The 26,477-nt window shown below is 47.1% G+C and overlaps 4 protein-coding genes across 4 annotated transcripts in view; 3 read left to right on the plus strand and 1 right to left on the minus strand.

The window, feature by feature from the left end:
• Positions 1–227: 227 nt before the first annotated feature.
• On the plus strand, positions 228–13,124 carry nt5dc3 (5'-nucleotidase domain containing 3). The gene is given in 15 exon segments (XM_056599242.1): positions 228–726; positions 1,148–1,332; positions 1,872–1,946; positions 2,037–2,092; positions 2,265–2,322; positions 2,324–2,356; positions 2,576–2,710; positions 4,367–4,427; positions 4,639–4,741; positions 6,382–6,483; positions 7,398–7,479; positions 7,828–7,914; positions 10,030–10,170; positions 10,893–10,957; positions 11,060–13,124. Coding segments are annotated over 15 exon segments (1,704 nt in total). The 5' UTR covers positions 228–443; the 3' UTR covers positions 11,298–13,124.
• Positions 13,125–14,003: 879 nt separating this feature from the next.
• parietopsin lies at positions 14,004–16,870 on the plus strand. Its single transcript, XM_056598720.1, has 4 exons — positions 14,004–14,292; positions 15,112–15,440; positions 16,274–16,519; positions 16,709–16,870. The coding sequence occupies exons 1-4, from the start codon at positions 14,004–14,006 to the stop codon at positions 16,868–16,870; spliced, it is 1,026 nt and encodes a 341-aa protein (XP_056454695.1).
• Positions 16,871–19,689: 2,819 nt separating this feature from the next.
• Positions 19,690–22,026, plus strand: LOC130389055 (uncharacterized). The gene is made up of 2 exons (XM_056598721.1): positions 19,690–21,504; positions 21,871–22,026. Exons 1-2 carry the CDS (start codon positions 19,690–19,692, stop codon positions 22,024–22,026), a joined length of 1,971 nt encoding a protein of 656 aa, XP_056454696.1.
• A 2,285-nt stretch (positions 22,027–24,311) lies between these two features.
• The window catches only part of LOC130389448 (potassium voltage-gated channel subfamily D member 2-like), a 64,008-nt gene continuing 61,842 nt past the window's right edge, over positions 24,312–26,477 (minus strand). The window contains exon 7 of the mRNA XM_056599241.1: positions 24,312–24,498. Within this exon, the coding sequence (XP_056455216.1) occupies positions 24,312–24,498 (187 nt within the window). The remainder of the gene's footprint in view (positions 24,499–26,477) is intronic.

Here is a 26,477-nt window from a genome sequence, read left to right on the forward strand (position 1 = left end):
TGCGTACGTGTGCGTGTGTGGGGGGGCAGAGATGTTTGGGTGGGTGTATAAGTGACGTGAGCTTGTAATTTGTAATCATAGTAAAAAACAAGGATGTCTTCTGTCCCTATGTCTTTTTGGAAATATATTAATCTTTAAGGTAATTAACAGATAGAGCGAGGTGGGAGTACATGGAGCACTAAGTAATGGCGCAGTCAGCCAGTCACTTTATAACAGTATAATAATGAGCAACCCCCGTACCAGTCCCTCATTGGTCGGTCGGGCTGGTCGTTAGCCAGTAGTTTGGACCGATGTCAAATGTGGAAGTGACGTGAGAAGTGACGCGGCAGAGGCGCACAGTTTCTGTAGTCAACACAGAAGATCTGTCAGAGCTGCATGTTATGCTCCTCATATCTCTCTCACGATAGCCGCATGTATTATAATAACCCAAATCATAGGCAACTATGGCGTCCTTGTCATTTTCGACCCTTTTAAAGACCCGAGACTATCTGCATAAGTATAATTTGTGCAGTGTTTTGTATACGCATGGGTTTGTGGATCGGTCCTTCAGGGCTCGGTTATCGAAACGGAATTTCTGTACCAGGTTCCGTGGAGCCAGGCATGTATTGGCAAAACAAACCGAACCCCAAAACTACGCTTCAGTGATGTATGCCAGCTCTTCAAGCAGTGAAGATATCACTAAGGGTCTCTGGACTGTTTATAATGAAACCAAAAAGAAAACCGAAGGTATGCACACACATATAGTCAATGACGACATATCGTTCAGCTCTAGATGCTTAATAGATATGTAAATATGGCTGTCAAAATGTACTTTATTACGTTGCTTTGGGCAAGTAATTAATAACTGCCGTAACAAATCAGTGACGTAAGCCCTGCGATTGATAATACCTCATAATATAATGTATTCTAAATACCAGTCAGTTATTACTCAAATAATGTGTTTTCAAGGTTTCATGGAGGCCTTTCATTTTTCTTTTCTATTAAAAGCATACGCAATGTTGTGGTGGTCAATGTTTATCTATGCAGTAATACACTTCGTAACGTAAAAAGTACATCCACACCTCACCATCAAGTGAAGTGCCAAATGTACATCATTGAACACCATCCCACACTATCATACTAACTACCCCTTTGTTCCCTTATCTAGACTCGATCCCGGCTATATGCAAAAACTCTGTCAACCCTGACACCATTTTTGCCAACAACGAAATGAGCCTCGGAGACATAGAGATTTATGGGTTTGACTACGACTACACGCTGGCTTTCTACTCCAACCAACTCCACACTCTCATCTTCAATATAGCCCGGGACCTCCTGGTCGCAGAGCATAACGTTGGTGGCTGTCTTTCTATCCTACACTAACATACTGTTGTATATATTAACTATTTAAAGTTTATTGTATTACCCTCCTGGTGGAAGGAATGCCCTATTTACCCCTTCAGGCTTCTGGTATGGATTGAAAAAAAAATATTTGGACAAATAACATATAAAGTGTTATATGTTATTATGACATATAACACTTGTTATAATAACAACCCCCCCCCCCACACACACACACACACACACACACACACACACACACACACGTACACACAAACAGACACAAACAAGCACACACAAATAGAAGTAAGTGTTTGTAAAGTAGGACTGTTGTGAAACCCCGTTTTTAAATGTTTTCTTTCTAAATTCCTCCTGTGCATAGCGTTGAGTGCAGATTATCTGCATAACAGTTAAGGACGTTGTTGGGCCAATTTTAGAAGATCGGACAGTTTTCAAAACTTCCCTTTAATAATTTAGATGAGTGTTAAGATGATCATAACCCAGCTAAAGGTCATCCCGTCATTGAATGTTTGATTTGTATCCACCTTCAGTACCCTGAGGGCCTGCGAGACTATGAATACGTCCCAGATTTCGCTGTCAGGGGATTACACTACGATGTTCAAAAGGTAATCATTACTTGTTAACCGTACCCTTGTGATGGATGCCGAGAGTCCCTGGATCCTTTAATCATTCAGGCTTTGTTAATTCATGTTTAGGCCCTGTTGATGAAGATCGATGCATTTCACTACATTCAGTTGGGAACTGTGTACAGGTACCTAGCGAACACACCACATATGTATGATTGTAGTGGATATTTGTGGTATGTAAGTGTTGAAAAAAGCATTTTTAATGTTTTCTTTAACAATGGATGGAGATGCGGGTTGCATGAAAATTGCAATAAATGATCTTCATGGATTTAAAGACTTGGCTGTTTCTGTGTTCAGGGGTCTTCACCCCGTACCGGACGAGGAGGTCACCGCCATGTATGACGGCCTCCATGTTCCCTCTGGAGAACATGAGTGATTTCTACGGCAAGGTGAATATCCGGGCGAATACTACTGACCCTATGTTTTTATCTAGTCATTTTATCCAACGCGACCTACACAGATTATCATTTGTGTTCCATTGTTATTAAAATGACAAGACGGGTCCGAATCCTGAAGCTCTCAGCAGGGAGTCATACGCCCCTTACCACCAGACAATCCTGCCCTAATCAAGATGAATGGTCGCTCCTTTCTGTCCCCTTTCCCCACAGTCACACGGCCACACCCTGAAGCAGTTCATGGACATCTTCTCCCTGCCAGAGATGACGCTGCTGTCCTGCGTCAACGACTTCTTCATGAGACACAACATCGACTACGAGCCCGTCCACCTGTATAAAGACGTCAAGGTAAACGTTCCTCGGATCGGACGCCCCTGCCATTGTTGTTATTCAAAGAGTGTCTCTCCTGGAACAAGTCACAACTCGCTGGCTGAGAATACGGATGTTCACGGGAACTGTAAATCTGATCACTAGAAACACGTTCAGAGGTGGGTGTGAGATGTGACTGCAGGGTCAGTACAAAAGGGACTTGCGTCTGGCCCTGACCGTATTCTGTGACGCATTTTACCCTTGCGAACAATCATCTTACAAGCCTTAGTCGCCATGGAAACTATTCAGATTCGCTGAACCTACGGAACATATGTTGTGTAGGATGTCCTTCCTCAACTTTGAGATAAGAGAGTCTGGACTCTTACAATGCAACGTTGGGCTTTCATTATGAGTATAGGTTTGTGTTGTCAGGGTTAACTACATTTTGAGTGGAAAGCACAATATGAGAGAGTGGAGACCTGGAGAGTGTAAAGTAGATGCCAGCTGGTTGGCTGTAGCCTTTCCCTGACACAGAGAATCTGGGCACAAGATACCAGGCAAATACCCTCATGTTTACCCTTGTGTGTGGTCAAACTGGTTCTTGGCATCAAGGTTGTTTTCCCTAACAATTGGACAAGGTTAGCATCGTATATAAAGTGCTTATCGCGCTAGTTACGATGCAAGATTGAGGACAGTGGTTGGAAAGCAGTATTCTGAATACTATCCAGCAAGGTTTTTCTGGAGGAAATATATAACCTCCTTACTGCTTGTGCCTTACATCCCAGGGTTGCCAGTGGGTTCAAATGGAAACGGCTTGCTTCCCTTTCTGAGTGTCAGGGTGTCAGGGTGCTTGTGACTATAACCATAAGCATTTACATCCATGCCCTATGCGTCTGTCTTGCTGTGACTCTGTGGCTATTCTGAGGCCGTCGCCAAGAAAAATGGGCCTAATAATAGCCGTGATAGTGTCGTGGAAAAGGAACGGTGTCTAATTATAGCTTCTCCCACCCTCCCTCTGCATCTGTTGTTTCTGGTGGCTCACCGACTTCAGAGGGAGTCGTTGCCGCATGCTCGCTTCTGATTGGCCGACGCCACAAGGGTCCTGTCAACAAGCGGTGACGCCGTGTCGTGAGTGACAGCCCCTCTGTCAGCCCCCCCCCCCAGTCTGTCTGTGTTTCCACTGCCGGCTGAGTGTCGCTCAGATCTCGCTGAATCTAGGCTTTTTTTTTTTTTTCTTACCCGTTCCACTTCTAACTTTTGTTTCTCAAACCTTTACTTTCTGATTTCACCACTCCAGAGAACGCGTAACACAGTGTTGTCTTACATTTCCCAGAGGCCTCTATTGAAGCGTTTAGCAACCCGATGCAATCCCCAATCATTTTAGTGACCGGCTGCCACACACCCAATTTCCAATCCAATCACTTCTCCTTGTTTTTTTTTTCACCCCGCGTGAAAGGCGCCAAACCTCAGCAATTTCTGTTTTTCATTCGTGCCATTTGTATTCAGCGTTCCCAACCGGTTATCCAAACAGTTTGCCCTGGCTGTGCCTGTAACAGCCACTTTATATGGAACAAGTGTTTGGCGACGGGCTCTGAATGGTAACACTGTTGTTGTGTCGATTCAGATGTGCCCAGATTCTCCCCGCTGACCTGTTAGCATTAACCCCCCCCCACCCCCCCCCCTATCTCTTCACAGGCTGCCATCAGAGATGTCCATGTCAAGGGCATAATGTACCGGGCTGTGGAAGCAGATATAGGTAACGATTAATGATAATAAAAAATGACTTTAATAATAATTACACACAAAACGTGCATGTGTTTTATATTTCACATGGTAAGAGCTAAAAAAGAAATGCGAACGCAAAGCATGTTCGCAGCAGTTGTCATCATCAGACACCTTGTGGACGCCGTGCACATGCCTGTGAATACTAAGAAGGTGCTAAGGTTTCTCTTTGCGGGCCCGCCCAGACCGGTACATCTGCTACGGAGAGCAGAGCCACGCGGTGCTCAAGAAGCTGAAAGAGGACGGGAAGAAGATGTTTCTCATCACCAACAGCCCCTTGGACTTTGTGTGAGTTGGCCCCCGGTACCTGCAGCCCCCCCCCCCCCCCCTCTCCCCTCCTCCCCTCTCCCAGCATGCACCCTGCTGCAGTGCCCCCCATAACATTGACATCCATTTACATTTAAGTCATGAGGGGACGTTCAGGTGAGGCTAAGCACAAACAGAGCGTACAAAGACGACTGGAGCCACGCGTGCCGCATGACCAAGTAGCAACTGGGTAGAGCCCGGCGTTGCTATAGCAACCAGAAAGACCACAGGTTAGCACAATTGCTGTTTAGTATTTAGTAGGGGCTCAACAATTAATCTAAATATGATCCAAATTGGAATGTTGGCAAGGGCAATATGCGGATCACAGCTGCTGCATTTTTTTGATAAGGGTAAAATGTTAATCTTTAACACCGTTATTAATTAAGCACTGTAGTGCTGCAGAGGTGCCCTGGCCTACCCATTTTTTTTTCGACAGAATGAAAAAACAACAAATGGATTTTAATCTGTTATTCAATAAAAAAATAAATAATGTGATGCAAAAATGATCCTTCCCACTAATAGTGAATGATGTTGCATTCGCAACATCTGTCAAATTAATCGCAATGTGATTTTTTATTTTTTTTCAATATCATTCAGCCCTGCTTTTTAATCTATGTTGTTGATAATTTGTAGATACACGATGAGCAGGTGCCTCACTCCTAGTCAGGCATCGTACTCAAGGATTCCCTTAGACAGATTGGCGTTCGCACCCAGAACATTTGAATTGGCAGTCATAACAACCTAATCACTAGACCTTCTGCAGCCATCCCTTATGATCCAAAATATTCCAAATCATCAGGATAAAAAAGTATGGAAATCCAACCAACTTCAGCTCAAGTGCCTAAACTACTCCCATCACACAATACCGCTCCCTCCCTGAGGCTCATTCAGCAACCTGACTGCTGTTTGCTTTGACTGTTTGAAGACGTTGCTACTTTTACCGACCGCACCACACTGAGCAGATAGTTCCTCCATCTCAGAATAAGCTTGTGCTAATCTGACTTTGAGTCCAGACACAATCTTATGATCCTGCGTGGCGGGATATTTTATGTTGAATTAATTAGGTAGATGTAGAAAGCCACCCTTGCATTAATCATGGCTTATAAGTTGAAATATTGAGGTATATTGTAAAAAAAGCAATGCTACAAAAACATGAAGTGCTGGAATTAAAAATTATAATCTTTAGTAAGCTTAAGTATTCATCTCATTGCAGTGGATATGAATGTACGTGAGATGTGTGAGGAAATGATCATCTTCAAAACCTCACGATCATTAATACTAAGCTGAGTTGCTAGTCGGCATACTTTGAAGAGCCTAGCTTGAAGCCAAAAAGTATAGGAAAGATTCAACAAAACAATGGGAAGAACTCTTCAAGAAAAAGTATGTGTCCAATTAACGCCTGGTGCTCTCCTAGCTACTGGTTTATTTAAGTGCCAGCTACTATGAAGAATTTTATAGCATCCGAAACTTTTACTATCACTAGGCTAACATCCCAAACTTAAATAAATCGCCCCATGGAGGTTTATTGGTGTTAGTTCGACTCTGTGCTATCGCTAGTCGGACCAACAGCCCATGACCAGACTTCAGATGTGATTGATCCCGACTTCCCGACTGTTTTACAGGGACAGGGGGATGAACTTCATCGTGGGAAAGGACTGGAGGGACCTGTTTGATGTGGTCATCGTGCAGGCAGACAAACCTGGGTTCTTTAACGACAGAAGAAAGTAAGCATGCCTGTCTGTGTTGTGTTTCTGCGTCTGTGTGGCCGTTCTCGGTTGTGTATATCTGTACTGCTGTACACCATCCTCCCTTAGACTCTAAAACACACACAGCCACGTATCATTAGGACAACAATGCTGTTATCTTCTGTGCATTGCGTAATATTCAGGCGTGTGCCTGAACATTACCCGATTATTATTCATTGATTATTATCCACTTGTAACGCTTATAATGTTATCTTTGGGATCACATCGTCATGTGAAAGTTGCCCGGACCAAACAGTCAGTTTGCTTACTTTTCACACATTTTACTACTCAGCCAATATATGGTACACAGAACCTGTTTAACCTCCCAATAAGTGAGTTCACTGAAGCCGTCCACCTTTGTGTTTCAATTCAGAAGCTTTGATGGGGTGCGCTGAGCGGGATCGCTGCCTTGCAGGAGCCACACATCGCTAATCTTTTCTTTCGCTCTTGTTTTTCCCTTTTCGTATTCTTTTCCATTTTGTGCGTGACACTTTAGAAACACTGAAATATTTATTTTGCCTTTTTCGTTGACCCGATAAAAAAAAACTAATCCTAGGCTTGTGTTTCTCCGAGGAGTCATTACGGTACATGGAAGCTTTTGTGCAGAACGGGTACATCTTTCGAATAACTTGAGAGTTGTTACTTACTCTAGGAACCGTTGCTACTCTAGGAACCGTAGCTTGCGTGGGTGTGCGTGTGCGTATGCGTGCGTGTGTGTGTGGGCGCGCATACGTGCACACCCATGTGTGCGCGTGTGCGTATTTGTGCGTGCGTTTTCGTGCATGGCCATGGGCATGCATGTCTGTGAGTGTCTGTGTGTACACATTCTTTGATGTCGACGGTGTTTAAGATGTGTGTGTGTGTGCGTGTGTGTGTGCCCTTCAAACCTCCAGGCCGTTCAGGCGCGTGACAGAAACGGGTGTGCTGCTCTGGGACAGGATACACAAGCTGGAGAAGGGACAGATCTACAAACAGGTGTTGTGTTTCCACCGATCCTGCTACTGCACCGTTTACCCAGAATGCCCTAGTGCGGCATTTCTGTCATGAAGTCTTACGAAATGCTTATTATGCAAATATGCACAAAAGGAAGTACAAGCCAATGTCACTTGCCGAACCAAAACTTTTTGCATGAATATTTACATTGTTGAGAACATTAAGGCCACATTACACGGAGACACATTTGCATTTATTGGTTTGTGTGAGGGTATAGCCCTGATAAATAGCACTGGGGGGTTGCCCTGGTGAAAACATTGTTTGGGATTCTTCTGACTGCTGCTACTGCTGTGCTATGAACTCATGGGCTGTGTCTGATGCGTCCTCCAGGGTAACCTGTACGAGTTCCTGAGGCTCACCGGGTGGAGGGGGTCCAAGGTGCTCTACTTTGGGGATCACATCTACAGCGACCTGGCTGTGAGTGGCAACGAGCACACAGCAACACACAACAATACAGAAAGCCACACAACAACAATCATAACCACACAACAGCACACAATAACACACAACAGTTCAGATAACAAAACAACAGTACAACAATACACAACCACACACAACAACACACATACAACAAAACACACAAAGAAACAAAATAACACACAGCAGCACACAACTACACACAACAATAGAGATAACAACACAACAACACACATTACCAGACAACAACACACAACAAACACAAAAACACATGATAACACAAACTAGCACACAACAATACAGATAACAATGCAATAACACACATAACCACACAAAAACACACATAACCACACAAAAACACACAATAACACCCAACAACGACACACACAAACACCCAACAGCACACAAAAACACACATAAAAGCACACAGAAACACACAATCAATCAAAATAACACACAGCAGCAGACAAAAACACAAGAATAATGCCTATGGCCCCATATTGATGTTACCCTCTTGTAAGACTAGTGGGACCTTAACGGCAAAATGTCAATACGAGTAAAACAAGTTACTCTTGCAATACAAGTGGGACCTCATCGGCGATATGTTGGTAAAGAGTAGAAGTCCTTGGTAAACAATACAACCCGGTATATGATATAGTGTCCGTTACGCAGGCTCATGTCACCTGGCTTCGGTTCTGGGCCTCGTTTCCGATAACGATGGATCTTCGCTCGTACAATCATTCTCTAGATGGATCTTGCGAACCGTCGTGATTTCTTTGGAAAGTTTCCCGAAACTCCTCTTAACATGAAATTGTGTTCACTGGACTCACAACGTTTGTAGGATTGTAACGGTCTACCGATTGTTAATGAGTTCACATCTGAGTGTAGACTACAAACGCAATTAACTATGGTCAGACACGGTCCAATAATTAGTGAACTTCATCACAGCCTCACCGAAGCGCCCACGATTGTTTGCTTAATGCAAACAATCGCAACAAAAAACGGCTGAAGAAACGATCCGACACCTGCCGGTCTCAGCATGATTCATGTCTACAGTAGCCTACGTCTTCTGTCATCGATCAGTATGAGGACATTTTAACCACGAAGGTTGAATTAAAATAAGAGGGAGGCAGTAAGTGCAGCTCGAAAGCGACCTCCCACACAAGAGCAATGGAATCATTTGATTTTATTATATGCCTTGGACGTGGCGATTGATCGGTACATTTTGGCTGCGCATGTATTTTTGGAAAATTAAATTGCTGCAATAAATTATGTTGTTGTTGACTTCTAACATGCCTCTATCTTTGCTGTTTAAATCTAACAGTAGTCTATGAGTAATATATCGGCCGTAACCACTGTTTTTGTTTGCGAATTTGTGCCAGCTGGGCATTCCGTGGTATTGGATGTGTTTTAATAAAACACATCCAATACACGGATTGTCCGCTGGTGACGCCACTGAGGCTATAGTAGGCTAACGATGCTCTTAGCGTCCTACGCGTACCCCTGGAGTCCTCGTTAGCTGCGAGCGTTTTCAAGACGTTCGTCACCAACGATGCTTTCGGGAAACGGTGAGAAACGCTGTACGGCGCTCGAACGACGCACTTCACGATCCACTTATGCTAATGATGGTTTCGGGAAACGGCGCCCTGATCGAGTTGAGCTGATGTGTTTCCGCGGAGCCTCCTACTGTGTGCTGACGTGTGTGTGCTTGGGTGTGTGTGTTTGCATGTGTTGACTTGGGTGTGTGTTTGTGTGCTGTGCGTGTGTGTGTGGAAATGTGTGTGTGTGTGTTGACGTGTGTGTGTGTGTGCTTGTGTGTGTGCGTGTCTGCTGACTGACTTCTGTGTATTTGCGTGTGTTGACTTCACTTGTGTGTGTGTGTGCGTGTATGCTGACGTCTGTGTGTGCGTGCTTGCTGACGTCTGTGTGTGCGTGTGTACGTGCATGTGTGTGTGTGCGTGCGCGGGTGCTCGTGTGTGAGTGCATGTGTTGACGTGTCTGTGTATGGGTGTGTTTGCGTGTGTTGACTTGTGTGTCTGTGCGTGTGTGTGTGTGTGTGTGTGTGTGTGTGCATGTGCGTATCTATGTGTTTGTGTGTGTGTGTGTCTCCTGCAGGACCTGACGCTGAGGCACGGCTGGCGGACCGGAGCCATCATACCCGAGCTGCGTCAGGAGATCAAGATCATGAACACGGAGCAGTACGTCCACATGATGAGCTGGGTGCAGGCGCTCACCGGCCTCATAGAGACCATGCAGGTCAGAGGCTCGCTCTCTCTCTCTCTCTCTCTCTCTCTCTCTCTCTCTCTCTCTCTCTCTCTCTCTCTCTCTCTCTCTCTCTCTCTCTCTCTCTCTCTCTCTCTCTCTCTCTCTCTCTCTCTCTCTCTCTCTCTCTCTCTCTCTCTCTCTCTGTCAGTTGACATATCTTGTTCTTTCTCTCTCTCTCTCTCTTGTGCTCTCTCTTGTTTTCCCTCTCTCTCTTGTTCTTTCTCTCTCTCTATATATATATACAAATATGTCCTTTTCTCCCTCTCTCTTGCTCTCTTGCTCTCACTCTCACTTGTTATCCCTCTCTCTCTGTTTTGTTCTTTCTCTCTCTCTCCTTCTCCTGTTCTCCATCTCCCTCTCTCTTGTGCTCTCTCGTTTTCCCTCTCTCTCTTGTTCTTTCTCTCTATCTATATACAAATATATCCTTTTCTCCCTTTCTCTTGCTCTCTCTCTCTCTCTTGTTCTCTATAAATATATCCCGTTCTCCCTCTCTCTTGCGCTCTCTGTCTCGCTCTCTTTGTTGTTTGCACTCGTTTTTCTCTCTCTCTCTCTCTCTCTCTCTCTCTCTCTCTCTCTCTCTCTCTCTCTCTCTCTCCCTCTCCCTCTCCCTCTCTCTCTCCCTCTCCCTCTCCCTCTCTCTCTCTCTCTCTCGTCGCTCTGCGTTCTGTGGGGGTGTTAAAGGCGTGTTCTTCCCCTGGTGTGTTGGGCTGCAGGTGCACCGGGACCCAGCGTCCCAAGCCGTGGTGCAGGAGTGGGTCCGGGAGAGGGACAACATGAGGTGAGTGTCCTCCCTACAGGGGGGGGGGGGGGGGTGGTCTCTGTCTCTGTAGACCAGCCGGTTGATTCGGGGCGGGGGTCCTTCTCGTTTGTCCCTCCGTAGATCCCAGTCCAAGGAGATCTTCAACTCCCAGTTCGGCAGCCTCTTCCGCACGTACCACAACCCCACCTACTTCTCCCGCCGCCTTTCCCGCTTCGCCGACATCTACATGCCCTCCATCAGCTGCCTGCTGAACTACGACTTCCAGCACACCTTCTTCCCGCGCCGCACGCCCCTGCAGCACGAGGCCCCCTTCTGGCCCAACATCCGGCCCGCTGATGGCCGGCTGGACCAGGACTGAACCCCCCGTCCCCCCGTCCCCCGTCCCCGTCCCCGTGGTCGTTACCCGCCCTGATCCGGTTCTTCTGGAGGAGGTCGTTGACCGCCCTCCCGCCAGGCGCTGGTCCAGCTGTGGTTCCCAGCCAGGTCTAAAAACCTGTGCTGTTTGTGTTTAGTAATGCACAAACTAGTGGCTGGAATGTAGATAAGCCTCTGCTGCTCATTGACGAATTGTAGACGGGCCAAGTCTTGCTTTTAAAAATGTAGATTCAGAAACAAAAGCTAGAGTGTTTTAGTGTTAGGAGGATGCTGATACTGTTTGCCAAGCCAAAACGATTTTAATCGAAATCGTATTTTTGTCTCCGGGCACCTTTAAATACATTTCATAATTGTAATTCACAGTGTGTTAAATTATCTGTCTGTGTTGGTCTGTGAAAGAAAAGGGACATGTTACATATCAATAAAGTATATACAAAGTAAAACTATTTTAGATGCCTTTTTGGCTTAGACTTTTAATGGGTACGATTATTCAGTGTTGGCATCGTACTATTTCATACCATTTGGCTCCTCTCTTCGGTTGGACCTGAAATAGTGTGTCTTTTTATTCCAAATTGATAGTCTGTACTCCTACAGTAACAAGCACAATGCAGTGCAAACTCAAATGCGTTGCTGTCTTCCCACCAATAATCGGGGCTGAAAGGCGGACATGTTGTTCCATAGTAGATAGTTCCCCATTTGTTAACGACAGCCTGCCTATTCCTTGCTTCCTAACAAGATCCCTCTTTACTTTTTTTCTATCTCTTCACCTCATCAATTATGCATCCTGGTAGCGAGGAGAGATGTGATGCATACTGATGACTCAACAAGTTCTACGGAGGGGATTTATGTCTCCCTGAACTTGGAAGACATCTTGTAATGCATTTTTTTTTGGGCCCGTCGGTAAAGAGCACGTTTACACAGCTTAACGTTATGACGGATCAACTTCATCGGATGCAAGTTGTGGTGGAACTGTTTACATTCTGTTTTCATATCGAGACACAAATCAGATCATGCAGTATCTGTGAGCTATGGTCTGCAGTTGCTTGAGGCGTGCACGTGCTTTACACACCAAATCTCTTGTGACCTGTGGAGCATCATATCATTTATTCTTGGGAAGAATATTGTGGAGAGGAAATATGTTTGGTTTGTAGAAAGTGTGCATTTTGTGTGTAAGGAGGATTAAAGTCCTCTACACTGATCATAGGATATGGTGGTTTTGGTTGTTTTATTGCTTTTTAAGTCATTCAGAAGGAATGGCCATAGTTTTCTTATTTGGAAGCAGGGAAAGCTTGAATATATATATGATTCACATAATTGTTTTATTGGGCATTTTGTTTATTTGTATTCGGTTCAACATGATGATGCTTCATATTTATTTATAGACAACACTGTTCCATAATTTACGCCTGTAATTTTGGGAGGCAGATTTGTGGTTTGCCTGCAGGATTTTGTATTTATGGTTCAATAATGTCCTAATTATAATGTCAACAACATAGCAATATAAAAAGAATGCTAATAAACAATGTTTATCAAGCAAAAATCGTATGTTCTGTTCAGCAATGCTTGTAAAATATTGCGTTAAGGCTTCGACTAGCATCAAGGGAACCAACCAAAGAAAAATAAAACAGCAATGTTATCACGTTTTTAATAATGAAAGAAGCTAGGCAGATTCTGCTGACAAGGATCGATATGAGCAATGGTAATCTTGGAGCCAGTTCTCGGAAAAATGTTCTCACCATCTTGCACATTAGAACACAGGGTGAAAGGCATGAAGACATAAGGGAATGATCTGGTGTGGGCACTACAAGGCTGATGCAGTTCAAGGGGATTAGTTTACTCAGTGGGTGGCACTGCAGTCTCTGCTAGTGATGTACTAGATTCAATCGTTTCCTTTAACAAGACAAGATAAGCATGCAGCTAAATCGTAAACTATATGGGGGTCCCTTTCAGATGCTATGCTGTCATCACTATAGTGAGCTTCCTCAAATGAACCAATGTTTTAAAAGTAAATGATTGAATCATGAATCCAACTCTCAGAAGACTGTATTTAGAAAGGTATTGTATCTGCATTGTAGCATTTATTCCAATTCCTTGAAATGAAGTGGGTCTTCTTTGATAACATGTGCAAGAAAATCATGTTAGAATCCAAGTCAAATCAATTTGATTTGTGTAGCCCTTAATCACAATTAGTCACGTTTTTAAGTCACGTTTTTAATATCCGCATATTTATGACACCCCCTCGACCTATAGCCCCCCAAAGGGCAAGACAAACTCCTTAAAAAAGAACTCCCTTAATTAAGAAGGAATTAATAGTTGAAAATCAACCGATCATATCGTTGGCTGAAAGGACAGACCTACAGCCTTGCAATTGCCATTAAGTGCCTGTTTATTATTTTTTTTATTAGATTAAGCCTCCATCATTTCAATTTTCTATATTGGTTTTTGAGCCCGCTGTTTCAATTAGACAAGTGGTAAGAGAAGATTGTTTGATTGGGGCCTGGTTTTCCTTAAATCCCAGTTAAACCTTTGGGATCCCCAGTGATAAGATCACTGACGACACCCATGGTACGACCGGGATGGCAGAGAGATGCGCTGTTGGGTCATCTCTCTTGCACCGCCGGTCGTTTTCGGAACCATGGACAGCAGCCACACAACTTTGGGCGCCAATTCGGAGCTTCCTATGACAGAAATGACCGCGTCGCCGACCATTTTCCCACGTGTGGGCTATAGTATAATTTCTTTCCTCATGTTCATTAACACAATTGTATCCGTTTTTAATAATTCTCTTGTGATTGCCGTGATGGCGAAGACCCCTACTTTGCTCAGCCCTATGAACGCTATTGTCTTGGGTCTTTCCGTGTCAGACCTCATGATTGCTCTTTGTGGTTCGCTAATCGTCACCATGACCAATTATCGTGGGTATTTCTTTCTTGGGGACGGAGTCTGTATTTTTCAAGGATTTGCAGTCAATTATTTTGGTAAGTCTAAATTTCTGCTCTCTGTGTTGGTAAAAATGTCAGATAATGGATTATAGGAACAAAAATATGCTATGTGGAAGAGTAAAGTAATTGTAATTGTATTAAATTGAATCGGTCCCTTTAGTCCTTTTATTATTTGGTGCACTAGCATGGATATTTAATAAAAACGGTCATTAAACGCAATGAAACGCCTTTCTAATTTTGCACGAGGCGTTTTAGTTTGGGGTTCTGCGTCTATGCCGATGTTAGCCCCCTAGTGGTCAAAGGATAACTCGGTGGTTCATTGTTTAATTGACTTGCCAAAGCCATGGTCCAGACGTGTCTCGCTACAAACAAGCTGGTGAAAAATAATGGGCAACTTTTACTTATGACTAACGTCATAGTCATAGTACCCCCAATTAGCGGGGGGATGATGATTTATTACAACTTGGCCGCTAATACGTGAGTTTAAAATACCATTAAGATGCAATAACCGACTTTATAACATTTAGACATAAATTTATGTGTGGCTTATTATTTATACTTTATCTAACTTTTCTGGCATTTCATTCCACCGCATAATTTGGAATAGCCTCTGATTGGGAGAATTCCATTTCAGTACACATTATGGATTCTACCAAAAAGTTAGAAGGTCAAAATCCTTTAGGTGCCTCTCGACTTCTCTTGACTCCATCTCCGAAAGAAAACACACTTTTACCCCAGGCTGTCTAGCCCAAGTGTTAAAAAACACCCGGCAACTCAAACTAAACGATCCATAAAGCGATGAAATTTAGCGATATTTTCGTATTCCCTAACGCCGCGTTCTCCGCTTCCTCGCAGGTCTGGTGTCCCTCTGCACCCTGGCACTGCTGGCCTACGAGCGCTACAACGTGGTGTGCCGGCCCCAGGCGGGCTTCAAGCTCACCATGCGGCGGAGCAGACTGGGCCTGCTCTTCGTCTGGGGCTTCTGCCTGTTCTGGGCCGTGGCTCCGCTGCTGGGCTGGAGCTCCTACGGCCCCGAGGGAGTGCAGACCTCCTGCTCCCTGGGCTGGGAGGAGCGGTCCTGGAGCAACTACAGCTACCTCATCATGTACACGCTGCTGTGCTTCATCGGGCCGGTGACCGTCATCATCTACTGCTACACCAAAGTGCTCGGCTCCATGAGAAAGGTATCGGTCCCCGCTGGCTGCTTGAACATACGCACGCACGCACGCGCACGCCGCACACACACATACACACGCACGCACGCACGCACGCACGCACGCACGCACGCACTCGCTAGAGCTGCTACCAACAGAATCGCTCTACCAGCACGGTAGACGCACACACACACACACACACACACACACACACACACACACACACACACACACACACACACACACACACACACACACACACACACACACACACACACACACACACACACACACACACACACACACACACACACACACACACACACACACACACACTACAGCTGCTTCCACCACAATCGGTCTACCAGCGCGGTAGAATGAAGGGTCGTGGACGCCCCGTGGCTCACCGTGTAGAGCGGGTACCATGAAGGCTTAAAGTCCTGACCGTAGCGACGCAGGTTAGATTCCTGCCCGTGTTCCACCATAAAGCATAAAAAAAAATAAATAAAATAAAATGCAAAAATAAATCTTTGAAAAATAATGACATGGGTTCACAGTAAATCTACAGAAATATCCCTAACCTCGTCCCTCTGACTCCCTGAGCTAACTCTGCGCTTTTCCGTTTTTTTTTTTTATTTGTAACGATAAAAATAGATTTTTCATGGAGGTGCTCCGGTGCTGATTGACCGTTCGGATTACTCTCTGAGCCTCGCTTGTAAATCACTCTGGATTAAAGCCAACCCCGAACAGAGGCGCTGTCCCCCGTGATATATAGCTGAGCGCGTAGAGGAGGCATCCGTCCGCTCACTCAGTGTCCTGCGTCCCGTGTCCCCCCCCCCCGTCCCCCCCCCCCCCGCCCCCAGCTGAACCGCAGCGTCGAGCTCCAGGGCGGGCGTCCGAGCGCGGAGGAGAACGAGCGAGCCATCCGCACGGTGTTCTTCATGATCACGGCCTTCTTCGTGTGCTGGCTGCCCTACACCGTGCTGTCGGTGGTGGTGGTGGTGGCGCCGGGCGTCCGCATCCCCCCGCTGGTCGCCACCATGCCCATGTACTTCGCCAAGACCAGCCCCATCTACAACCCCCTCATCTACTTCCTGTCCAACAAGCAGGTAACGTTATGTTTGTGGACGCCCGTGTTCTGTCTGTCGGTAAAGATAAGAAAATGAACAAAATGCTCGAACCCTAGTTTGAGCAGAATGAACGCGGGGACTGTGTGGCTCTGCCGGAGCCTTGTGGGTCCATGTTTTTGTGCTCGCTGTTCCCATCTTTACGCGCGTCTCTCTGCGTGTGCGTCTCAGTTCCGCGACGCTGCCCTGGAGCTGTTGTCTTGCGGGCGCTACATCCCCCGCGGGCCCGTCTCCTCCGGCCTGGCCATGACGGCCGTGAACCGCAGGAACGCAGCGGAGCATCCCAACAGAGGCGCCGGCAAGGGCACGCTCAACCGCGTGCTGCCTCTGTGACTCCTGGGCCCTCCAGCGAACCGCTCCCCCCCCCACCGCAGAGGGGTGTGTGCTGCACTGATGCACACACACACACACACACACACACACACACACAGGCACGCACGCACAGGCACACACACACACACACACACACACACACACACACGCACACAGGCACGCACGCACAGGCACACACACACACACACACACACACGCACACACACGCACACACACACGCACGCACGCACGCACACACAGGCACACACACACACACACGCGCACACACACACACACACACACACACACACACACACACGTACACACACACACACACACACACACACACACACACACACACACACACACACACACACACACACACACACACACACACACACACACACACACCTACAGGCGTTTGCAGCTTGGTAGCGTTTGCAGCTTGAGGCGTATTTGATATTGAAGTTAAAAATCAGTTTCAGATTTTTCTGTGATTGATGATTTTCCGGGGGTTCATTTTTCCATTATGCATGTATCCGTATGTGTGCGTAGCATTGTGTGCGTGTGATTATGTGTGATACATCAAAAGCTTTGTCTGCCTGTGCGGAACGCCGATTAAATGAAGCGGTGAATGCGCGCCATGTCTGTTACTCCACGCCCCCCCGGGCGGGCCGCCATAGGGGACCGTTACCACGCTCCTCTACACACACCAGGTCGCAGGGCGGTGCTGTCGAACTCCGGTTTATTGTCGATGATGACGCATGGCACTGGGGCCCCATGTTGCCATGCAGGAGATCTCTCTGAGTGTGTGTGGTGATCTCTCTGGCGCTGGCTGGTTTAACCTGGGCACGCTGTGTGTGTGTGTGTGTGGACGACGTCCGGTTTGAAGGCAGCCTCACCTGGCCCGGGTCCTGGACTCCGCCCCGGAGGCGGAGTCCAGGACCGGGCCAGGTGAGGCTGCCGTCAAACCGGCAGCCTCACCTCCCACAGGGAGCACTACTGTGGTAGAAGACAACTGAAACGCATTCTGTCTGAACTGTAGATCTAATTCATGCATACGTTGTATAAATGATTGAATAAAGATGAAGATAAATGTATCAAATATGTGTCGTTTTACTTTAGGAACACGTTTTCAGCCTCACTGATCACATTTAATTGAACCACTTTGTCTTTTGCATCCACTATGGAACCGATCCCTACGGCTTACGTTGAGCTGATGCAGTGGCTTTCCCTCTCAAACGGAGGGGGCTGCCCATCACATAGCAGCGTGTTACAATTAGGACAATTATAAGCTTAATTGTTTGTGGTAAAAACAAAAAAATATATATGTGCATTTACATTTACAATATAAATCTATCCAAAGCAACTTAAGTGAGGCTGGTAATAATCAAAGCATGCATCACAAGTGGAGACGCTACATAGAAAGAATGGTGCTGCAGTTTTTAAAATACCTAAAAAACAACCAATATGCTGAGAGGGCAGTCTGCCAGGAATCAGACATTCAAGGTTATTCAGAAAATATGTTGGGGTAGGTAGGTGGTCGGCTGAAGGATGCCTGCAAGCAGACTTGCTATGGATCAAACCCACCACCATTATCGAGTTTGGATGGGCACTTATAATGTGATTTTTATTTATTAATACGATATCAACACACAGTGAGTAAATAGCTTAAACAACTCATTTTGTAAACCTACGCAAATCTGTCTTTATCAGAGGAGGGTAGACACATGTGACTGCCCCCAGTATATGAATGCTCATAGCTAAGCATTTGTCGATAAATAAAAATGAATGAATGACCTTTATATTGTTGCGCTTATATTGATCTGTCCATGACTTCAATATTCTCATTTGAGATTGCTGCAAGGTGCGATACAATCTGAAACGGTGTGTGAATACAAAAAGGGTCTGTTTGATCTCATCATGAAAAACCTGGCCAGGCATGACTTGAGGATGCACGAGCATGATCTAATCCCAGATTTAGTATGGTGCATAAGCCTGCAAAATTCAGGCAAAGAGCATTTCACACTTCATCTCAAACAAATAGGATTATACAGTGGCGTGGTGTAATCCATGTGGTGCAGCTAATACAACAGATTTGAACCTTTATGAGCAGTTCTGCAGGAGGAACACAAGGCAGTCGCTGAGCAGCTGTTGCCTCAATAAACACGCACACATGCACACACAAACAAACACACACACACACAAATGCACACACGCACGCACGCACGCAAGCACACACGCACACATGAACGTGCACACACACACAAACACACACACACACACACACACACATATATACACATACACACACACTCACACTCTCACACACGCCTTTTCCTATTCCAGATCCATCTTAAAGACTGTAAACCCATATCCCGTGTTCAGGTGAACAGGGTTGGACTGCATTGCTTCTGGGGATCGTGAAATCTCCACAAACAGGGGATCTAAACAGAGAGCCGCGCTGCAGAAAACACCACGGCCCACGGTAGTGACAGAACTTTTCAATTATCCACCCGACTTCTGCTTTGTTTTGTGTGTGTGGTCGCCTCTGCTGTGATTACCCCGGCTAAGTGCTAATGAACGCTAGGAGCAGTGGAACAGTGAGGGGCCCCCAGGGGACATGAGACGGGGGGGTGTTAATGAAAAAGGAGGACTCTAAGGCGTCACTCATGTCGCACGGCAGCAGCCCTTTTTATAATTTCAACATTCTTTACCCATCGCTCCGACGATCACTCGCCTTCAAGAGATGGAGACCTGAGCCACACGTCGCGATCCAATCTCAGAAGAACTCAATTTAGAACGATTAGGAATAAAGAAATAAAGAGGCGCGGGCTCCGATGCCTCTCCCCCTGGAGATGAGCAGCGACTTTGCCAGGGGACCGGGGAACAGCAGCAGCACCAGCAGCAGTTCAGTTTGGCAGAGGTACGTCGACATCACCTTCCTCGTGGCCAACTGCGTGATCCTCTTGGGCACCTCCATGGTGGGCATCGGGGCCAACGTCTTCGTGACATGGGCGGTGTACCACCAGAAGTCCCTGCGGACGTGGAACAACGCGCTGCTGGTCAACCTGGCCGTGATCGACTTCCTGCGCTGCGCCGTGGACTGCCCCGTCATCCTGGTCATCGTGCTGACCGTCCACCTGCGGGGCCAGGCGGACGCCGTCATCTGCGACCTTCAGATGGCCTCCTTCTCCTTCAGCTGCTGCATCCAGCTGGTGACCCTGGCCTGCATCAGCGCCGAGCGGTATCAGGCCATCGCGCACCCCTTCAAGATCACCGAGCGCAAGAGACGGATCCTCTTCTTCATCCCCCTGACGTGGACCTTCGCCATCGTGGTGGCGGCCGTGTGCGTGACCTTTGTGAGGGACTCGCCGGTGTATGTCAAATGCCACGGGTCGAGGCTCAAGTCCGTGTACAAGGACACCTTCGGCCTGTACATACTGATCCCCCTGTGGACCGCCTGCTTCGCTCTGATCATCGGCTTCTACTCCAGCATCTTCGCCATCGTGACGGCGCACAGTCGCAAGATCTACGACAAGGGGGTGAACCCCGCTCCGAAACAGGAGAAAAAAGAGGAGGAGAAGAAAGCTGAGATGGAGAAAAAAGAGGAGAAAAAAGTGGAGGAAATGCCAGCGAGTCAGACGGACGGGAAGCAAATGACTGTGGAGAGCGTTCCTCGGGTGGAAAAGGTTGCGCATAGTAAATCAAAGGTATCTATTATGGAGCCTACAGGTGCTCCCCAGAAGCCCACAGAGACTGTGAGTGTGTCACCGGTTCCCAGTCACAATGAGAAAGTTGCTGTGCCTACAAAGGGACCGGACAAACCACCTGATGAAAAGCCCCTAAAACAGCCCACGCCGACCCCTAAGGACGCCAAGGGCGACAGCGGTGGCTGCAAAACCCAGACCAAAGGCCGAGTCGCGGGAGCGGGGTCCTCCGAGACGGAGAGAAAGACCCCCCTCGTTGCAAATCCTGTCATTCAAGTCAAGGAGCAGCGGTCCAACAGGGAGACGGAGGGCCACCCAGGAGCTGACAAAGGGCCAGGCGAAAAGGGGCAAGACAAAATACAAACGCAAGAGTCCAAATCTCCAGCAATGGTGCCTGTTGCTCCCAAGGAGCCGACGCTGCCCGGTAAGGAGCCCGGGGGACCAGAGGAACCCGCGGTGCTGCCCCTGCTGATAGACCTGGAGCAGGGGAAGGTCAACGACGAGGTGGGGCCCACGGTGGTGGGTCTCCCGGCGGTCAATGACCAGGTCGTGGGTCTCCCGGCGGTCAATGACGACGTAGTGCCCACGGTGGTGGGTCTCCCGGCGGTCAATGACCAGGTCGTGGGTCTCCCGGCGGTCAATGACGACGTAGTGCCCACGGTGGTGGGTCTCCCCGCAGGCGACACCGTCGACAACCAGGACATGTGCATGGTTTCTGTAGTCAGACGCCCCGCCCCCGCGACGACCACGGCGGCGGCAGCGGCGGATGAGGCGATGACCGGCGCAGTCTGCATGATGCCGTCCAAGGCCACTGGCAACAAGAAGAAGGAGAGCAAGCTGGCCAAGCGCTCGGGGTACATCATCCTCACCTTCCTCCTATTCTGGCTGCCCCTGATCACCACCATCCTGGTGAACGTGCTGGTGTTCCAGCGCAGCGACTCCCAGGTGAGTGTGTGCGCCGCGGACAGTGTGAAGGCCAGGGTGTTCATGGCACGGTTGTGTGAAGGCCAGGGTGTGAAGGCCAGGGTGTTCATGGCACGGTTGTGTGAAGGCCAGGGTGTGAAGGCCAGGGTGTTCATGGCACGGTTGTGTGAAGGCCAGGGTGTGAAGGCACAGGGTGTTCATGGCACGGTTGGTCTCATCCTCTGTCTTTGGGAATTGTTGTAGCTCAATTAAAATAGGGCTCGGAAATAGCAGAGGAAATCATGTCAGCTGGAAACAAATGTCCTCGAGAACAAATGAGTTAATTAGTCAGAATGTCATAGTAATGTATTCCACTAATTCTGCATTGTTGTTCCCCCGGTTCTTCAGATGGAAATCATCCAAGACGTGGAAGTCCTTTTCATCTCGATTGCCTGCATGACATCGCTCACTGACCCCATCATCTACGCTGCTGTGAACCCCCAGTTCAGAACAGAGTTTTATAGGATGCGGAATAAACTGAAAGCCCAGTGGAAGAAGAGATGACACAGAGACTCGAGGAATAAAAACACTAACGGACAAGCCGTTGTGGAACACTTTTTCTGGCACATCGGAGCATTTTACAGCGTAATTGATGAAGTGCCGTTGTCAGGACAAGAGCGCGCCATGGCAGAAACGTATCTCCGCCCGGATCTCGGGAGGCGAGAGAAGGGAGAGGTGTTCTGCTCGCTCGTCAATAAACCCTATGCAGAGGTGACACCCGCTGCGAGACTGGGAAATAATAAACAGAGGTGGTGGTGGTGGTGGTGGTGGTGGGGGGGGGAACTCAACACCCGGGCTTCAAGACAACAACCACCTGCTCAGGCACCCTCTCGCGGGACCCCAGACCCAGCAGCCCCCCCGCTGGGCTAACTCAGGTCTCCACATGCCATCCTGCTTTCTCTGCCTTTATCAGTGTTTTGTCAGCGCACCTGGGCTCTCTCCCGTTGGAGGGATCCATTCGAATAGGGCCGTGTGACGCTGATGGATTTCATCAAGGGATTGATTTTTTTTTGTCAGTGGGGGGAAAAAAACGGAAAGAAAATGCAAAGACACAGACGTGACAGACATGGTTTGGTTGGGTACATCAGTAGAGCTCGTTTTTATTCCATCCACTGCACCAAATGCACATTGTGTGATAATTTGACATCTCCTGTATTCCCACAATGTAATCCAAAACGAAATCCTAAATGTTTTAGAATCCACATCATAGAACACTGGCCTAATTGTGTTTACTCCTTTTTTTTGTTGTAGTTTTCTGTTTAGTTTTTTTTTTTCAACTGACAAACCTCCAATAGGAAGCAGACATCTTAATTTCATAGAACAAAATTCCGCAATGACAGCATGCAAGTCCTTAATTCAACCAACAGACAGAATTAGAATGTATTATAACTGTTAACTAAATCTAGAAATCAGAGTAGCTTACCTTAAGGGTGGTTGATAATGACTTCAATGAAATATATACAGTATGTATGTAAAATATACAAAATGGGATTTTAACAAGGTGAAATCCAACGAGAAACACTTTTTGAACGTATGATTCAACAATGCAGTTATACCTAACCAAATATGATTCTGACACTAAACTTAAAAATATATTTTGCTTCCACATCTAAAGCGTATGTTGATAGTTTGGTTTCCTTTAATTCTGTGTTAATTATATAATTTCACTTATGCTTCTAGCTTGTGACAGAAAAGTATATAATCCTCTTATTTGTTTTTGAGTATCGGTTTCTATTAATAACAGTGGCTTTGACATAGATCTACATCCGGATGCCATGTATGAAAGCTAAAACATATTTAGTAATTTGCACGATTCACAAACAGCTCAGAATGCGCAATATTATTTTACTCATCAGGCGATGACATCAATCAGTTTATGGATATTCACAATGGTTTTCCATTTTGAGTGGATGCTACTGAATTATCAACAGTGCAGGGGATATTAAAAATCCATTAATCAAGGAGTTTTTTTTATAAAAAAAAAACTGTTTTAGAATGTTGTGGAATGTGAAGTGGGGGAAAAAACAGTGTAGCTAGATTTGGGATTTTATATTCACACGGATGGGTTGTCATGAATAAATGTGTGCTTTTGCATTTTCGAGGCAACCAGGAATGAGCTTTCTTTTTCAATTTTTTTTAACATCCACATTTTCCTCTGTTGAATTGTTAAGAGAGAGACGACGACACACGACTACAAATATTCAAAAAAATAAAGTTCTGTTGTTTCCTTTTTTTTTTTTTTTAAATCCGGAGCACTTCTTAGGCGAACATCGTTAAACCAAACGATCCCAACGTCCTCCGCCTCTCTGCTGTGCTTGAGGAGGGGGGGGGGGGGAGGGGGAGAGAGAGAGGGTTTGGGGTGTGGGGGGGGTTGCAAGGTTTTTTCGATGCTTGTTTGTTTCCACGACGGCCTTCCGCATCATTCTTTATATCATGCAGAGTTCTCAACATCAGATCACAGCGCTGCCGCCCGCCCGCCGCCCGCTAAGGGACCCAGGACCCCTCTATAGATTATGGCAGGATGAGGCAGGAGCCCCCCCGGGGGGGGGGAGGGGGGGGGGGGGGGGGGGGCCTCAGCCGTGTGTGTGTGTGTGTGTGTTGTGAGGTCTGGTTCATCCGCTGCCAGACCTCAGAGAGTTAGTTAGCTTACCACCGCATGTTGGGGGGGAGGGAGAGGGAGAGGTGGGGAGGAGGGGGAGGGCGGGGCGGGGGGGGGGGGAGTGCAGGGGGCCTGGGGGGGGGTATAGGGGGGAGTGGGGTGGGGGGGGGGGGGGGGAAGGGCGTGACATCTACAAGGCAGATACTCGAACAATGTTGCTCTGAGAGTAGGTGATGGAGCCGGTGGGGGCGTCGCCCCCGCCCGACGAGGTCACGGCGGGCGGGGTCAGCGTCACCATGGACGGGGTGATGTAGGACGCGTCGCACTTCAGCGTCATGCCGCCGTCGTCGTTGAGTCTGGCGTTCAGGCTGGAGCGGCTGGCAGGGCGAGAGAGGGGCGAGAGAGAGAGGGAGAGAGAGAGAGAGAGAGAGAGAGAGAGAGAGAGAGAGAGAGAGAGAGAGAGAGAGAGAGAGAGAGAGAGAGAGGGGCGAGAGAGAGAGAGAGAGAGGGGCGAGAGAGAGAGGGAGAGAGAGAGAGAGAGAGAGAGAGAGATAGAGAGAGAGAGAGAGAGAGAGAGGGAGAGAGAGAGAGGGAGGGAGAGAGGGAGAAAAGGGAGTCAGGGGTTTAGTTCCTTTGAAAAGCGGCCTCGTTCCACCCTGATCATCACCCCCGATCGATCCTGTTCACCCCCTCATCCCCCCTGCTCGTCCCGGTCACCCCCGATCACCCGGTGTCACCCTGAGCACCCCCTGAACACCCCTGATGCGCTGTGACGGCGCTTTTCGAGACACGTTTACCGCTGCGCTGCGGTCGTGCATTATGGATGAGTGCATATTTAAACCTGCCGGGTAGAATTTACTTTTCATGTCTCCTTCAAAATGGAAAATTTAATATTTCAAAAATATATATAATATAAAACAAGCTAATCACAGCAGCAGCAACAGGGTGTTAGGAAACATCCAAAACTAGTAATGTATCCATCATCGAATAAAAATAACGTAAATGTAGATCTTTTAAGATGGGATCTAGAGAACCACATCCATCATTTATGCCAAGTGACGTATGTAATGAATCCAGTTATTCGCAGTACGCATCACAGGGTTCATCAATGTCTTCAACCAAAAGAAGAACTCATTGCACCTTTGCTTTCATCATCCTTGCTATATGTCTTGCAAAGATGAACACGCTAGGATTTTTTGTGTGTGTGTGTGTGTGTGTGCTTGTACTTTTGTGTATGTGATATGTTTTTTTGAGATTCTCTGTCACACTAACTCAGTGATTCTGAAATGTGTAGCCCTACATTAGGCATTCAGCAAGCATGAGGGTGATTCAGTGTGCAGTGCATTATACAATATAAATGACTAAGAGCTCGCTCTGCCTGGTATAATGATTGTTATGCCCGATTCACACCTATAGCACATGGAGATAACTAGGACGAGATGTGCATTTGCATGTTACAGTGCCATCTGTGCTTTTTCCTAGGACAGAGCGAAGGGTGAGAAAAGGGAGAAAGGAATCAGACAGAGGAACAGAGTGAGAGAGAGAGAGAGAGAGAGAGAGAGAGAGAGAGAGAGAGAGAGAGAGAGAGAGAGAGAGAGAGAGAGAGAGAGAGAGAGAGAGAGAGAGAGAGATAGAGAGAGAGAGAAACACACATACAGACAGATCACAAAATAATGAGACAGAGAGATGGAGAGAGAGACACACACACACACACACAGATAGCAAGAGAGAGAGAGAAAGACAGAGAGAGAGAGAGAGAGAGAGAGAGAGAGAGAGAGAGAGAGAGAGAGAGAGAGAGGGAGAGAGAGAGAGGAGAGAGAGAGAGAGAGAGAGAGAGAGAGAGAGAGAGAGAGAGAGAGAGAGAGAGAGAGAGAGAGAGAGAGAGAGAGATGAAGAGATAGAGAGAAGAACAGTTTGATTTACTGAACCCTCTCCTGACCATCATCTCATTACATAATATTATGGATCTACTTTTCACTATATATACACACAGATTTACATTTAAATTGAAATGTTACAATTGTGTTTTTCATGTATCTTATTTCTTGTAATAAAGCAGCAAAGCCTGAGAGAGAGAGAGAGAGACAAAGAGAGAGAGAGAGAGAGAGACAGAGACGGACAGAGAGAGAGAGAGAGACAGAGAGAGAGAGAGACAGAGAGAGAGAGAGAGAGAGAGAGAGAGACAGAGGGAGCGACAGAGGGAGACAGAGGGAGCGACAGAGAGAGCCACGAGAGAGAGAGAGAGAGAGAGAGAGAGAGAGAGAGAGAGAGAGAGAGAGAGAGAGAGAGAGAGAGACACAGAGAGAGAGAGAGAGACAGAGGGAGCGACAGAGAGAGCCACGAGAGAGAGAGAGAG

Source organism: Gadus chalcogrammus, chromosome 9 (assembly GCF_026213295.1).
Source record: "Gadus chalcogrammus isolate NIFS_2021 chromosome 9, NIFS_Gcha_1.0, whole genome shotgun sequence".
Lineage (NCBI taxonomy): Eukaryota > Metazoa > Chordata > Actinopteri > Gadiformes > Gadidae > Gadus > Gadus chalcogrammus.

Coding starts and splice junctions, on each gene's coding strand:
- parietopsin (XM_056598720.1), top strand. CDS start 14,004: ATGACCGCGTCGCCGACCATTTTCCCACGTGTGGGCTATAGTATAATT. Junction 15,441..16,273: donor TGCTCGGCTCCATGAGAAAG/GTATCGGTCCCC, acceptor CCCCGCCCCCAG/CTGAACCGCAGCGTCGAGCT. Junction 16,520..16,708: donor ACTTCCTGTCCAACAAGCAG/GTAACGTTATGT, acceptor TGTGCGTCTCAG/TTCCGCGACGCTGCCCTGGA.
- LOC130389055 (XM_056598721.1), top strand. CDS start 19,690: ATGCCTCTCCCCCTGGAGATGAGCAGCGACTTTGCCAGGGGACCGGGG. Junction 21,505..21,870: donor TCCAGCGCAGCGACTCCCAG/GTGAGTGTGTGC, acceptor CCGGTTCTTCAG/ATGGAAATCATCCAAGACGT.